This window comes from Rosa chinensis, chromosome 5 (assembly GCF_002994745.2).
Source record: "Rosa chinensis cultivar Old Blush chromosome 5, RchiOBHm-V2, whole genome shotgun sequence".
Taxonomy (NCBI): domain Eukaryota; kingdom Viridiplantae; phylum Streptophyta; class Magnoliopsida; order Rosales; family Rosaceae; genus Rosa; species Rosa chinensis.
The window spans coordinates 23,623,845-23,639,065 of NC_037092.1; the positions used below are offsets into that span (position 1 = coordinate 23,623,845).

At 36.7% G+C, this 15,221-nt stretch overlaps 1 protein-coding gene across 1 annotated transcript; it reads left to right on the forward strand.

Annotated features, from left to right (window-relative positions):
* The first annotated feature begins 209 nt into the window (after window positions 1-209).
* Window positions 210-3,187, forward strand: LOC112203467 (probable acylpyruvase FAHD1, mitochondrial). The gene is made up of 5 exons (XM_024344433.1): window positions 210-214; window positions 2,640-2,694; window positions 2,768-2,933; window positions 3,052-3,104; window positions 3,170-3,187. The coding sequence occupies exons 1-5, from the start codon at window positions 210-212 to the stop codon at window positions 3,185-3,187; spliced, it is 297 nt and encodes a 98-aa protein (XP_024200201.1).
* The last annotated feature ends 12,034 nt before the right edge of the window (window positions 3,188-15,221 follow it).

Below are 15,221 nucleotides of genomic sequence, written 5' to 3' on the forward strand. Positions count from 1 at the left end.
CGGTGACCAGACTCCGCGCGTAGTCTTCTATGGTTTCTCTCTCTTCCATTCTCTCTGTCTCTCTCTCTAAGTAACAAAGGGATGAGGGTAAAATGGTATTAAAAAAAAACAAATCTTAATGGGATATTAGGAAAGACCTCCTTAGAGTGTTTTGGGTAAGAGAGAATTAAAAAAACTTAATGGAGTAAGTAAGAAAAAAATTTCTAAAAATGGGGTAAATAGACAAAAACCCTATTCTAAATTAACGCTGCCCTCTTGCTTTTTGTTTGATTAAACCTTTTTTTTTTTTTTTTTTAAATATCTACAATGAATTTGTTCACAATTTCTAAATTTGTGCACACCGAGCATCCCTCACCAGTTGGGTTTGAGTTGGCTCATCAAGAAAACGAATATGGGTTAATTTTAGTTACCCACACTAGTGGTTTACCTTTTATTACGCCAAAAAGGATATATATATAAAACAAAAAGGGCCCATAATATGGGATCTACTCAAACTTGTTTTTTAAAAACTTTGTTTAGATTAACTTTCAACAGTAGTGTTCACCTGGTTAGTTGCTGACCAAAGAATTTATACTCAATAACCCTTAGATTTACATCCAATGGTAGAAAACAAAACACCTCAACTTAATAATAATTCTTTCTATCATTAGATTTACATGTAAGGGTGGTTGACCATTATTTTCTTGGTCAATAACTGACCAGGTGAACATTTTCGTAACTTTCAATTTGCTCCCTTTTCATTGGACGCCACCAAGTAACTACATTATTTTTATGTACAAGCAATATCATAATTACTCTAGCACTGCCGTACTGGCCAGAAATTATACACTAATTCTTTGAATTTTGAAATTATAAATGCAATTAATCCAATAGCTCAACAAACGAATTTCTGCATTTTTTTTTTGTGGTATCTACCTATAAAAGATCACGGGGCTTGAAGGGTTATCTCTTTACACATTTCCAACACTGGGACTATAAAGCCAAAAACAAATGTATGTAGAAATAATCTTTCCGGCCTTTTAACGTTTTTGTTGGCCATGTTGTTTAGTGGATATACTTTTTAATATTACTTTATGGGGGCGGATCAATGACATACAAAATTATAGTTAAGATTATACTTCAATTTTAGTTCATTAGATTAGTACGAAATTAAGGGCTGAGATTAAATCTTATATTTTTCTCTTGCATCTTTAATTAAAGTTAATTAATTAATTTTAAATTCTAGAAACTTAAATGAAAAATGAAAAAAACTGTTTGCCAGTTGCCAGAGAGAGTAGTCGCCAATCCTTCACCCAACAGTCCCACCCACAAAGATGTTCTGTTCACCACCTCCGCCATCATTGGTGTCCTCACCACCATAACGACTACGTCTCCGTCTTCACTTCGACTTTAAGCAACGCACCCCTGGTTCGCCTTCATACTTATGATGCAAAAGTTTACATTATATTCTGGGATTGAATTTTCCGAACATCTATCTAGCATATGGTACGTTTTGTTGATGGTTGCAGGCCAGTTTTGTATGCATTTGTGTTGCATATAAGCAAAGCATCAAATATGCTCTAGTTTTGGGGTTTTAATTAGATGGTTTGGTGATAATTATTTAGTTTAGATATGTATGATAATGGCCTGGGCTTTCTTCAATCCCTTTTGATTTTCCATCAACGGATGAAGAAGACGTAATAGGAGGCATCTTCATCTACCTTAATCCTTTTTGAATCCTCAGGGCAGCTATGGCTTTGTTTTCAATTTACTTTTTTTATTTAATTAAAAATCAGTCAATTAATTTAATTAAATTAAACATGAAAACAAAGAAATAAAATGTTTAATCTCAGCCCTTAATTACATAAGAATCTAATGGACCGAAATTGAAGTATAATCTTAACTATAATTTAAGATGCTACTGATCCTTCCCCTTATTTTATTTATTTATTTGTAGCTTAAAGAGAGTACTGCTTTGGTTTCTCATAGCCTCCTTCCTCTTCGACGAACCCTTAAAGATTAAAAATAAAAATGCGACAATTTTTTAGAGTCCTTGTGCTTATAGTAAGTAAATTTTCTTTTTTGTTGCATGTTTCACATATAACTTGTTGAAACTCTTGTCCAAAATTTAAGAAGTGGAAAAAATGATTACGTACACTTTTTTTTTTCTTCTTAAATCAAAGTAAACATTTCTTTGTCTCCCACAATCAAGCACTTAAGTTACTTCGCATCTCTGTTTTTAAAGGCGATGCTGATGCGCGCTCGGGGCGCGCTCTGGTGTGAAGCGACTAAAAATCGCCTCACCAGTCCAAACTAGAGCCTGCTACTGGAAAAGCATTGGGGCGGCCATTTTTGCAGAAAGCAAGCTCTGATGCGGCGAGAGGCGGAAGGTAGAAGATAAAGTCGCATGGGTTTTTTTATTTATTTCTTTTGATCGAAATGACGTCGTTTTAGCTAGGAGCGGAAGCAAGTGGTAGGCTCTATGGGCTGCAGCCTATACAATATTTTGGACCAAAAACCCTTAAGTGTGTGTGTGTGTGTATATATATATATATATTTACCTTCAGCCCATACTAGCCCAAAGAAGAAAAAAAAATTATATGCAGGTCGCGTCCTCCTACAGGCCACAGCAGCTCACTACTCAGACCTCAGTAGGTCAGTGGCGGCAAAAACTATGCCGCCCAAGCCAAAGAACTTGGCAACGCCGTCCCCAAGGTCCCCTCTTTTCTTCTCTTTCCACTCTTTTCTGTATCTCAATTTCCAATCTTGATTCGGATGGTCCATGAAGGAGCCTGTGCTTTTTCTCAAACTGACGTCGTCTTACTTGGAAAACAGAGGCACCATCGAAATCCCTCACCCTCTGGAGTCGTTGGACCATGAGGTGGAGCTTGCTGTCATCATATCCAAGAAAGCTCGCGATGTTCCCCAGGCTAAGGCCATGGATTACGTTAGTGGTAATTTCTTTTATTGATTGCTATATTTACTAATCGATTGAATGTTGTGCTAATTTGATTTTAAAGAGATGATCTTGTTTAAGTTGGAATCTGATTAGTGACAATCACATTGTTTAAGGTTATGCACTTTCTCTTGATATGACTGCCAGAGAGATTCAAGCTACTGCTAAGGTAATCATCATGTTTGTGATGTAATAATTTGTAGTGTGAATTGATGCTATACTTATAAATCATAGTGTGAGGCTATACTTTAGATAGCTATTGATAAATCGAGAGGTACCTTAATCTTCATATAAGATTATAAGCTGTGTAAAACACTAGCAAGTTAACTCCTAGTGTGTTCCTATGAAGTATTCTAGTGCATCAGTTCAAATTTTAGATCTAAAAATAATAATAATAATAATAATAATAATAATAACAAAATAAAATAAATAAATAGCATGTACTTCTAATTAGTCTAGACAAGTATCGGATCCTGGATCCGCCACTGGTTTTGGCAAATAACTTTTATGAAAATGGAAAATTTTTTAAACAGTACACCAACTAAGGCCACTAATAATTTCTATACCTAAAGTTACGAATTATAAACTTTAGTATATGAATTTAGAATTCCGACCCATTATCTAGACACGGCGTTATTAACATCGTTTACTTTTATGTCATTACTCACTTGCCAGAGGGTAATTTAGTACTTTTACCTCTCTCTCTTTCTCTCCATCCATGGCCGTGACTGGAACTCAGTTATTGCAGACTTGGCTCGGAGTGGTAACTCCGTCGAAGCCCTTTGAACCTTTTCTTCAATGCGAAAGCTCTCTCAGACCCTACCGCTCCTCCTTTCCTTGCGCCATCAAATCCTGCTCTGCTCTATGGGATCTTCACTCTGGCAGGCAAGGCCACCAACAGGCCTTGACAATTTTTGTTGGAAGTTTTCATTTTTTTGATGTGTAATTTGATGGAAGATTAGTATTTTGTTGACTAGTTCGGATTAGTTTTGATTCCGATGTAGAGTGTCTGAAATCCTGGTATAAGAAGATGATGACGAGACTGAAGGTGTTAGTAGGATAACGACCGATGATCGCTGACTGGAAGAAGAAGATGATGAATATGGAGGAAGAAGTAGATCAAATCTAGAGTAAGAAGAAGATGACAACGAAAGCGGAGGAATGGATTCATGATTTATCATCCCATTTGCTGTTAGCGTTCTGTACTTTTCTGGAAATTTCTTGGCTCCTTCTCAACTCAAGTTTGTAGTTGATTAAGCTTTGTCTCATATGTTGAGAAACAGAGGTGAATCATGTTCCCACAGTTCTTATTCAATGGTTCCGTCATGAGCTTTGGCATATGATTGCAAATTGATATAACCTCTTGGAAATAAGAATTGTGCCCAATTTTATTTTATTTTTATTTTTTTGTCTTGATTTTTCTTTAGAAATTATTGTCCAATTGATTGTGCCCAGCAATAGACTATTTTTGGATCATTGGTCTGCAACAAGAATGAGGAAGGGTGACCTATCTTTGACAATGAAATTTATGCATTAAAGAATAAAGAGATTGAAGAAGAAGTTGGATGCGTTTTTGGGTGAGGTCATGCAGAAATGGAGAAATATGTGGACACCAGCATATTCTCTCCTCTTCTTCTTCAAGCAAAGCTTCGGTGCTCTTCTTCCCGCACTTTCATCACAAATCTCTTAGGATTTTCTAGCAAATTGAGATGTAGAGAGAGAAAGAATCACAGATATGAAGGTGAGGAGAGAGGAATTAGGTCTAAGAATCTCTCGCTTTCGTCGCTTGAATTCTTAGCGCAACCGGCGACAACGCCGACACCGGTGGGTTCCCAATCCTTCAATTAGACAAAAGAAATGTTCAATCTTGATGGGTGTGGATTGATGGTAATGGTTAAATTTGCAGAGGTGATCAGGATTAGGAGAGGGAAAGAGTGATGGTGCCCATAAAGAGTGTGTGTGTGTGTGTGTGTGTGTGTGTGAGAGAGAGAGAGAGAGAGAGAGAGAACGCTGAATGCCCAGAGTAAGAGAGAAAAAGTCAGGTGCCAAAGTAAAAATCTGAAGAGACCAAATTACTCCTCAAATTATGCTAGGTGGCACGTTTATTAACGGCGTCATTGACGCTGTGTCTAGATAATCATGTACTAAAGTTTATAATTCGTAAAAATTTTCTCCTCTGAAATTTTTTTTGGGCCAATCCAATGGAGGTAGGTAACATGCAAAAGATAATGGCCCATTTACATTCAGCCCCAATAGCCCAAATAATTTAATAATCTAATATTTGTTTAAGGAAAACCAAAATTGGGAGAGAATTGAGTCGTGTTTACATTGATAATAGGGGCCTCTTTATATAGAGGATTACAAACATAGAGACAAAGTTGTATATGGAAACATAATCGTACATTGAATGGACATCTCCTAAGATTCTACGAGAATATCTCTAATATAAACCCTATTTCAACTAGAGAAAGTAACCTCTAGTTTGGGCCAGACACATATTCTGGATTTACTTGAACACTCCCCCTTGTGTCGCCCAAACGTGGTGCTTCTCTCGTTGCCTCGTTAAAAAACCTTGACGAGTAACAAGAACCCTGTGGGACAAAAATAACCTCAGTCAAAGGGGAAAAAGAGCACAACACACCATTCACGTTTCGAGACCGTACATGTAGACTCCCCCTGATGTCTGCATCTCCCCCTGATGACTACGGTCATGGGAGTTCGGATAACTTCCGCAAATGATGCTACCAACATGTTTCTCGAAAGTGGAATTTAGGCAATGACTTAGTGAGCAAGCTTGCCATACTGTCCTCAGTTCGAACCTAGTTCACTTTGATCTTGAGAAGAGTCTGTTGCTGCTGATTATGCTTGGTGTTGTCGCTTTTGATGTAGCCTTTCTTCACTTATTCAAAATAAGCAGCATTATCGTAAATGCTCGTAGGCTCATCTGTGGTAGACTTCAAACCACAATTATTCGAACATGCGTAATTATGAATCCAATCAGTATACAATCACGAACCACTTCATGAAGAGCAATGATCTCTGCATTGTTCGAAGATATAGCGACTAGGGTCTGTTATGTAGACCTCCAAGATATCATGGTCTTTACCCATGGTGAACACTTAACCAATTTGGAAATGACCTTTGTATGGGTCAGAAAGATGCCCAATATCAGCAAAACCTTCCAAAACACATGTCGTTTTGGGATGGGGATAATAGACGCAGGCCAGTGTTGGCGGCATAGGGATAGAACAAGCCCATATCAATCGTACATCTCAAGTATCGAAAGATATCTTTCACACCAATCCAATGGCGTCGCGTTGGCGAGAAGCTATATCTAGCTAACAAGTTCACTGCAAATGAGATGTCTGATCTTGTGCATTGAGCTAAGTACAATAATGCACCGATTGTACTTAACAAGGGCATTTCTGCCCCTAGCGCATCTTCGTCATCATCCTTCGAACGAAGAGGATCCTTTTCAAGATCAAGACTACGGACGATCATGGGGGTGCTTGAAGGCTGGACCTTGTCAAAATGCCTAAGCATCTATCAACACGATGCTCAAGTTCCAAACCAAGACATAATCGTGTTCTCCCATAATCCTTCATCTCAAGATCGGATTTCAAGTGTTTAGTGGTTTTCCTTAACTCTTTAAGGGCTTCCAATGAAGATCATGTCTAACATGAACCGCGATAGAATCCGAAACTTGTTATGAAAACGCACGGGCATATCCCCTCTCAATCAAGTAGTCATCTTAGTAAGCGTTTCAACCTTATTGTAAACACGCTCCGTGGTTTAGAGCTACTTGACTTGGGTAAATGAAGTTCACCATGAACCTTCATGTACATTCCTAACACAGTGAAAGCTACAAGGATGATAGATGAAAACGGTAGACAAGCGTCGAACCGAATATGGAACAAGAAGAGAGATAAATTTCTGAGAAACTGAATTGTTATTGAATTGTTGAATGCCTAATACAACGTAGAGGGTGCCTTATATAGGCTCTAACTCATAATCCTATTTATTTTAGAACTAGGAAATAACAAACTTGCTGGACTGGAAGTCCTTATTGAAATAGTAAATGTATGCTAAGTCTATGAAGATAAGGAAAATAAACCTAAGAATTATAGGAAACTTATGCTTGCTTACGACGTTGTTTATCAATGCGTTTCGCAAGCTGCTCTTCGAATTCTTCGGCAAGGTGTTTTACATCAGTCTCCCCCACTTGAAAAGAACTCGTCCTCGAGTTTACATCAGGATAAGAAGCATGGTCATTGGCCCGAAACTCATGGATATCACTCACATTGAAAGTCTTTGAAATTCCCATGGATTCGGGCAAGTCAATGACATAGGCATTATCATTTATCTTTCGTAGCACTTTGTATGGACCATACTTGCGGGGTTGAAGCTTGTTATTGACACGCTAAAAGCAAGCGCGCAATTTAACCCTGAAAATGTCATCGTTAGTATATGGTAAATAGAGATCGTTCAAATCCGGGGATTGAGGGTACACCTGTAATTGCAAAAACAAATTAATAAAAGTAAAAGGTATTATTTACAAAAATAAAACAAAGAAAAGAAATATATACAAGTAAACACAAAACGGGGTTTTAGGATTATTAAATCAAAAACTAAAATAAATAAAATAAAGAAAATGTAAAAACACATATACAAGGGTGAAACGCAAGTAACAAAGATCAAAACCACATCCATTTGAATGAAATCCAATCACAATTCCTATAGTTGATCTTCTATGTCATGAGAAAGAAGTTGACCATGTGAAACGTTAGAAAGCAAACGATTTCCCATTTTTTACTTTCCTTGAATAATTAATCTAAGTGAAAGCACCTAAATCAATCCTATTGAACATGCAATCATAGTCTAGAAAGCTTGCTAATCAAGAACACATTCAACGCATAAAGAACAAAGAAAGGATGTCAACCAAAGTGCACAACCTAGTTATGAATAAGTTCACCTATTTGCAATCCTCCTTAATTGATTTCGACTTTTGTCCAAAGCCTTTACTACTTAAATTAGCTCCAATTACATGCATATATCCTAAGTTGGCCACCAAAGAACAAAAACATGAAAAAGTTTTCTATAATCCAAAATCAATCAAGCAATCTCACATAAGCAACATTTAAATCAACATATAAAAATCACAACTTTATTTCAAAACATAAAAATAGGCTTTAAAGTTTGCCCTTAACGTTTATGTCAACTAGAAATCAAGTTCATACGAAATCAAAACAAAGAAAACCAAAAAGGTTACAAGGAATAAGATAGAATTACACCATGAAGGATGAATGGTGGAAAGCTTGAGACGTTGGTCTTGGATCTTGAAAGCAAGGCTCCAAAGCTTCACGACACAAGGTGGATGATGGCGGCTAGGAGGCTTCATGGCTTCTTCTTCTCTTCTTCTCTTTGCTTGAAGACGCAGAGACTTGAAACTAGAGGATGGAGAGAAAGCTTGACGTTATGGAGAGAATTTTCTGAATGAAGAGGTGTGTTGTGGTGTGGTGGTGTGGTGGTTGTGTAGAGAGGAGGCTATATATAGGAGAAGGCAAGGCTTCATGAATTTAATTTCCAAAGAATTTTCTGGTTGCACCACACAGCTTCGACCAATCACGTAGCGCCACGTCAGCTCTGCCATGTCACTCAACCAATCAAAAAGCTCCAAAATCAATCCCTAATATTTTGTTGCTGATTTTCCCATGATTTAATCTGATTTTATTCACAATTTTCGGCCAAATATCTAGGCATGAACCTAGACAATGTATCCGGACTCATTTTGGACCTTTTCTCCCTTAAATCTCTCCATGGCTTTATCCTTAATGTTCACCCCTTGATTTTCTCTTGATTTTCACATTAAAATTGCAGATTTTATTCTCTAATTTCAGCCAACATATCTTGAGGGAATTAAGGAACGAATCTGGACTTGTTTTGAGCCTTTTCTTGTTGCACAATCCCATGAAACTCTCCCAAGATTTTCTCAACGTAATCTCCATCATTTCCCATGCGAAAATCAGATTTAATCTCCCATAATATCTCCCACATCATCTTCAAGCCATGATGTCTCCTAGTGCCTTCAGGTTTCCTAGCCTCATCAGGATTCCTGCGTTGACTGGGATTCCTAGTCGGACCAGGAAAACTCCATTTCTTCATTTCAGCTCATTTCTGCTCCATTTATTCCAATGTTCCTAGAAAATAAAAACTAAATTAAAATGTATTTATTTAAGGAAATAACTAAGTAAAATATGAGGAAATAACAATTAAAACGTCGCATTAAAATACTCCTATCAAATTCCCCCACACTTAGCTTTTGCTAGTCCCTTAGCAAATTCAAAATAAAGACACAAACTTAGACTCGACGGAATTTAAAGAAAGAAAGACTCAAACGTTCAACATACAAAGACTCTATTGCCCTTCAACATTTTGTCTCATAAATCTCTTACTTTCACAACATCAAGATTAACACTAAACCAATAATCAATGTTTAGGCATTCGAGAGTTAATTAAAACACATAATCCACACATACACAAGTAGGACTTGGTTGTAACAATGGTGATGGGGTGGAGCTTAGCATGTTTCAGACAAGTATGATTCATATCCTCACAAGGTGTATCCACTCTTTCTTCTCTCAGAATTCAAGGCAATGCATAAAAGCTTATAATCACTCAATTATATGTGAGAGAAAATATTTTAAGGCAATCAAATAGCTCACATATATAAGAAAGGAAAAACACTTTGTGAATATAAATTTTTTTTCAAAGATCTCATGAAAGATATCAACTACTTGCACGAATGGACCTAAGCCATAGGTTCAACTCTTGTAACTCATCTCCACAGATCAAAGGCTGTCTCATCTTAAGGATCAAAAAGGTCTTATTAAGGGTTGAAATGGGGCCAAGGCTCAAGGTTTAAAGAAACAAAGGGTAAGGATTTTCACAAAGTATCCTAAAAACCAAGTAGAGCTCATGTTGATGTAGAGACTTCTAGAAATCCACCAAGGCATTGCAAAAACGTCACATCCCATAGAGGCTTTATAAAAGGGCCTAATGTCTTCATGTTGGGCCCAATCTTCACTCTAAACTTCCCTTGAATTCTTGTGAATTGGACAAAGGCCAAATTTTTTAATAGTGGGCCTTCAATTCAAAGCAAACTCCAAACTCACCAAGTATGGGGGACTAAAATCCATAGACATATTTTTCTTTTTCTAGCCGTACATTTTTTTTTTCATTTCTTTTTTTTACGGCTTTCTCGTACAATTTTTTTCTCATGGACAAGTCTACCCCCCACACTTGAACTTTCACCTCTTCTCACTCTTCATGTTTGATGCCAAACCATGCAGTAAGTCTCCAAAGATAGCTCTACTAAATTTTTAGAACAAAGGGTAAGGTTGTAACTATACTAAGGTTCAGGGTTAAAGATTTTAAGGGTGATGAAAGAAAAGGCTTAATGTAGGCTCAAAGGGGTTTATCTAAGGGAGTCCCACGACGGGCACAAATTGGGACACAGGCTTATTTGGCAGTGGTGGTAATTCCTAGAGTGCCTCTATCCTTTCCAGAATCAGGGACATGTATTGACAAACGTCTCAACAAGTACAAGAGTGAATTCTAGCATTCTCTAGTCCATTAAACTTAATCTATGGCAAGCAATCAATCAAAATGAAAGAATAATGAGATCATCAAAACATTGCCAAGAAAATAAGAGTAAATTTTTCATTTATCACTCCAAGAAAAGGGACATGGGCTCAAATATCTCACATGGGCTTTTATGAATCAAAACTCATCTTAACATGCTCATATTCTGTACCAAGGTCACGAAATCCATATCCACTATACATGCACATATTTTTCATATATCTCAATTAATCAAAGAATACCATTTTGAAATTATCTCAACATTGTGCTCCTCTTTTAGCCATAATTTCAGAGATATAGAATCATCCTAGACAGTTGAAAGGCATCCTATGACTCAAAAATAAAAACAAAGGACTAAGACTCAATAAATAAAAGCAACGAATTTTTTTTTTTTTTTTTGATATTTTTCTATTTTTTTTTGACATTTTTCTATTTTTTTTTGCATTTTTCAATATATATGACTCAAGACAAAAGTATAAATCCCTTCCCCCACACTTAAATATTGCATTGTCCTCAATGTAATCAATCAAAAGCATGCAATGAAACAAATAAGCATAGATAGAAGACATATATGAAAAAAAAATTCTAAAATAAAAATAAAGAAGAAAAATTAAAAAAAATAGGGAAAGAAAGCAAATCTGTGTTTGTAGACTGCTTCACAGCTGCTTCTGAATTGGGTTGCCTCCCAAGCAGCGCTTGAGTTTAACGTCTTTCAGCCAGACAGTACCTCCATTAAATAAAGTTAGTGACTATAATTAAGAAATAAATAAATAAAAAAAAAATAAGTATCTATGAATTACAAACTACAAGTATAATTAGCAAGTATATTGTACAAAAGACACAAGTTAAGTACACAGTTCAGTTTTTTTTTTTGTTTGTTTGTTTTTTTTTTTTTTTGTTAGTCAAGACTTCAATTTATTTCAACACTTAGGTACGGGAATAGGGAGTGTCGATGTGCAATGAGACTGAAACAGCTACCCTTATTCAAGACTATGTTTTATCCAATATACCTTAATGTGTCACAACATTTTCTTTTGTTATAAATATCATTGATATCGAATCTAATTCCAAGCGGTAAATCCAGTGGACGTGCGGCCCAAGTATAGTCGCCTAGACACAGACTCCCTTTCAAATTCTTTGGGCAACCTTACTGAAATGGCCAGGTGGGGGAGGACGAACATGAGAGGAAAAATTCATTTTGGCATGAGCTACTCCCACATAGTGGTTTAGGCCCATTTGCAAGCACTTCTGGATTCAAAAACCCGTCATGAACGTTGTCCCGTTCCTAGACACCATCCCACATAGGCTATACTTACTGAGATGAAAAAGGTCATAAGTGTGAAGACAGTTCAACAAGTGATAATAAAGGCCGCCTCAACCTTAACGGACCTGAACTAGGCACCAATAAGGGGTTTAGGCCAATATTAGCAAACACGACTTCACCTATTCCATTCAATTTACAACTTACAATTAAAATTCATGTTCAACAATATAAAAAACATCCTAGTTAAATTAAACTAAGTTTCAAATAGCTTATATACAACAATTATAAACAAAAACAAGTGATTTTTCAATCCCCGGCAACGACGCCAAAAATTGATAACGCTTAGGACAAGCGTGCAATTTAATCCTGAAAATGTCATCGTTAGTATATGGTAAATAGGGATCGTTCAAATCTGGGGATTGAGGGTACACCTGTAATTGCAAAAACAAATTAATAAAAGTAAAAAGTATTATTTACAAAAATAAAACAAAGAAAAGAAATATATACAAGTAAACACAAAACGGGGTTTTAGGATTATTAAATCAAAAACTAAAATAAAAAAAAATAAAGAAAATGTAAAAACACATATACAAGGGTGGAACGCAAGTAACAAAGATCAAAACCACATCCATATGAATGAAATCCAATCACAATTCCTATAGTTGATCTTCTATGTCATGAGAAAGAAGTTGACCATGTGAAACGTTAGAAAGCAAACGATTTCCCATTTTTTACTTTCCTTGAATAATTAATCTAAGTGAAAGAACCTAAATCAATCCTATTGAACATGCAATCATAGTCTAGAAAGCTAGCTAATCAAGAACACATTCAACGCATGAAGAACAAAGAAAGGATGTCAACCAAAGTGCACAACCTAGTTATGAATAAGTTCACCTATTTGCAATCCTCCTTAATTGATTTCGACTTTTGTCCAAAGCCTTTACTACTTAAATTAGCTCCAATTACATGCATATATCCTAAGTTGGCCACCAAAGAACATAAACATGAAAAAGTTTTCTATAATCCAAAATCAATCAAGCAATCTCACATAAGCAACATTTAAATCAACATATAAAAATCACAACTTTATTTCAAAACATAAATATAGGCTTTAAACTTTTCCCTTAACGTTTATGTCAACTAGAAATCAAGTTCATACGAAATCAAAACAAAGAAAACCAAAAAGGTTACAAGGAATAAGATAGAATTACACCATGAAGGATGAATGGTGGAAAGCTTGAGACGTTGGTCTTGGATCTTGAAAGCAAGGATCCAAAGCTTCACGACAAAAGGTGGATGATGGCGGCTAGGAGGCTTCATGGCTTCTTATTCTCTTCTTCTCTTTGCTTGAAGACGCAGAGACTTGAAACTAGAGGATGGAGAGAAAGCTTGACGTTATGGAAAGAATTTTCTGAATGAAGAGGTGTGTTGTGGTGTGGTGGTGTGGTGGTTATGTAGAGAGGAGGCTATATATAGGGGAAGACAAGGCTTCATGAATTTAATTTCCAAAGAATTTTCTGGTTGCACCACACAGCTTCGACCAATCACGTAGCGCCACGTCAGCTCTGCCATGTCACTCAACCAATCAAAAAGCTCCAAAATCAATCCCTAATATTTTGTTGCTGATTTTCCCATGATTTAATCTGATTTTATTCACAATTTTCGGCCAAATATCTAGGCATGAACCGAGACAATGTTTCCGGACTCATTTTGGACCTTTTCTCCCTTAAATCTCTCCATGGCTTTATCCTTAATGTTCACCCCTTGATTTTCTCTTGATTTTCACATTAAAATTGCAGATTTTATTCTCTAATTTCAGCCAACATATCTTGAGGGAATTAAGGAACGAATCTGAACTTGTTTTGAGCCTTTTCTTGTTGCACAATCCCATGAAACTCTCCCAAGATTTTCTCAACGTAATCTCCATCATTTCCCATGCGAAAATCAGATTTAATCTCCCATAATATCTCCCACATCATCTTCAAGCCATGATGTCTCCTAGTGCCTTCAGGTTTCCTAGCCTCATCAGGATTCCTGCGTTGACTGGGATTCCTAGTCGGACTAGGAAAACTCCATTTCTTCATTTCAGCTCATTTCTGCTCCATTTATTCCAATGTTCCTAGAAAATAAAAACTAAATTAAAATGTATTTATTTAAGGAAATAACTAAGTAAAATATGAGGAAATAACAATTAAAACGTCGCATTAAAATGCTCCTATAAGTTATAAGTGCCAACGGGAAACCTTTCTTTGCGCAAGTAGATCATAACATAATCTCCTTCTTTGAATACTTTCTCTCGTCTATGAGAATCTGCATGGGCCTTATATTTTGCATTGCTTGATTCTAGCTTCTTCTTGACCTCTTCGTGAACTCCATGCACTTCTTTAGCCATAGATTTTGCTGCCACACTAAAGCCTTTGTCTTTTGGAATATTTGTTAAGTCTACAACATGCTTTGGCGAAGAGACATATACCACAGAAAACGGAGTTCTTCCAATGGATCGATGTACGGAATTGTTGTAGGCAAACTCAACTTGTGGCAAGACATAGTCCCATTGCTTCGGTTTATCTCCACAGGTACTCCGAATCATATTTCCTAATGTTCGATTCGTAACCTCGGTTTGGCCATCAGTTTGTGGGTGAGCAGTGCTACTACGGTTAAGAGAAGTTCCAAACATCTTCCACAAGGTAATCCAAAAGTGACTCAGAATCTTGGTATCTCGATCGGAGGTGATACTATGAGGTACTCCATGCAAACGAACAACTTCTTGAAAAAAACAACTTGGCAATGTGAGAAGCGTCGGAGGTCTTTCTGCAAGGGATGAAGTGTGCCATTTTAGAAAACCTATCAACCACCACGAAGACGGAGTTGACCCCATGTTGTGTTCGAGGTAACCCAAGAATGAAGTCCATGCTAAGATCTTCCCAAATGCCATTAGGAACCGGTAGAGGCATATAAAGACCAGTGTTTTGCGTTTGCCCTTTTGAGGCTTGACAAATATAGCACTTTCGAATAATGTTGCCAACAATTCTTTCTTTAATTGGGGCCAGTAATATCTTTCTTCCAAGCTTGCAATTGTCTTGTCTCTTCCAAGATGACCACTTAGCCCTCCCCCATGCATATCACGTACTAACATCTCTCTTAGTGATGATTGTGGTATACATAATTTATTGCCTCTAAAAAGATATCCTTCATTCACAAAAAAGTCACTGCATGGCTCTTGTTTCATGCACTTGCCCCAAATTTCTTTGAAATCATCATCCTCCTCATATAACTCCTTCAAAAATTCAAACCCTATAACTTCGTGAGACAAAGTAACCAATAATTGGCTTCTTCGACTTAATGCATCGGCCACACGATTTAGGGTCCCGGATTTGTGCT

What these genes read in the sequence shown, in the direction of transcription:
- LOC112203467 (XM_024344433.1), top strand. An exon ending in TTGGCAACGCCGTCCCCAAG is followed by an intron (nt 2,695 to 2,767) that starts GTCCCCTCTTTT and finishes TGGTCCATGAAG; the next exon opens with GAGCCTGTGCTTTTTCTCAA. An exon ending in GGCCATGGATTACGTTAGTG is followed by an intron (nt 2,934 to 3,051) that starts GTAATTTCTTTT and finishes ACATTGTTTAAG; the next exon opens with GTTATGCACTTTCTCTTGAT.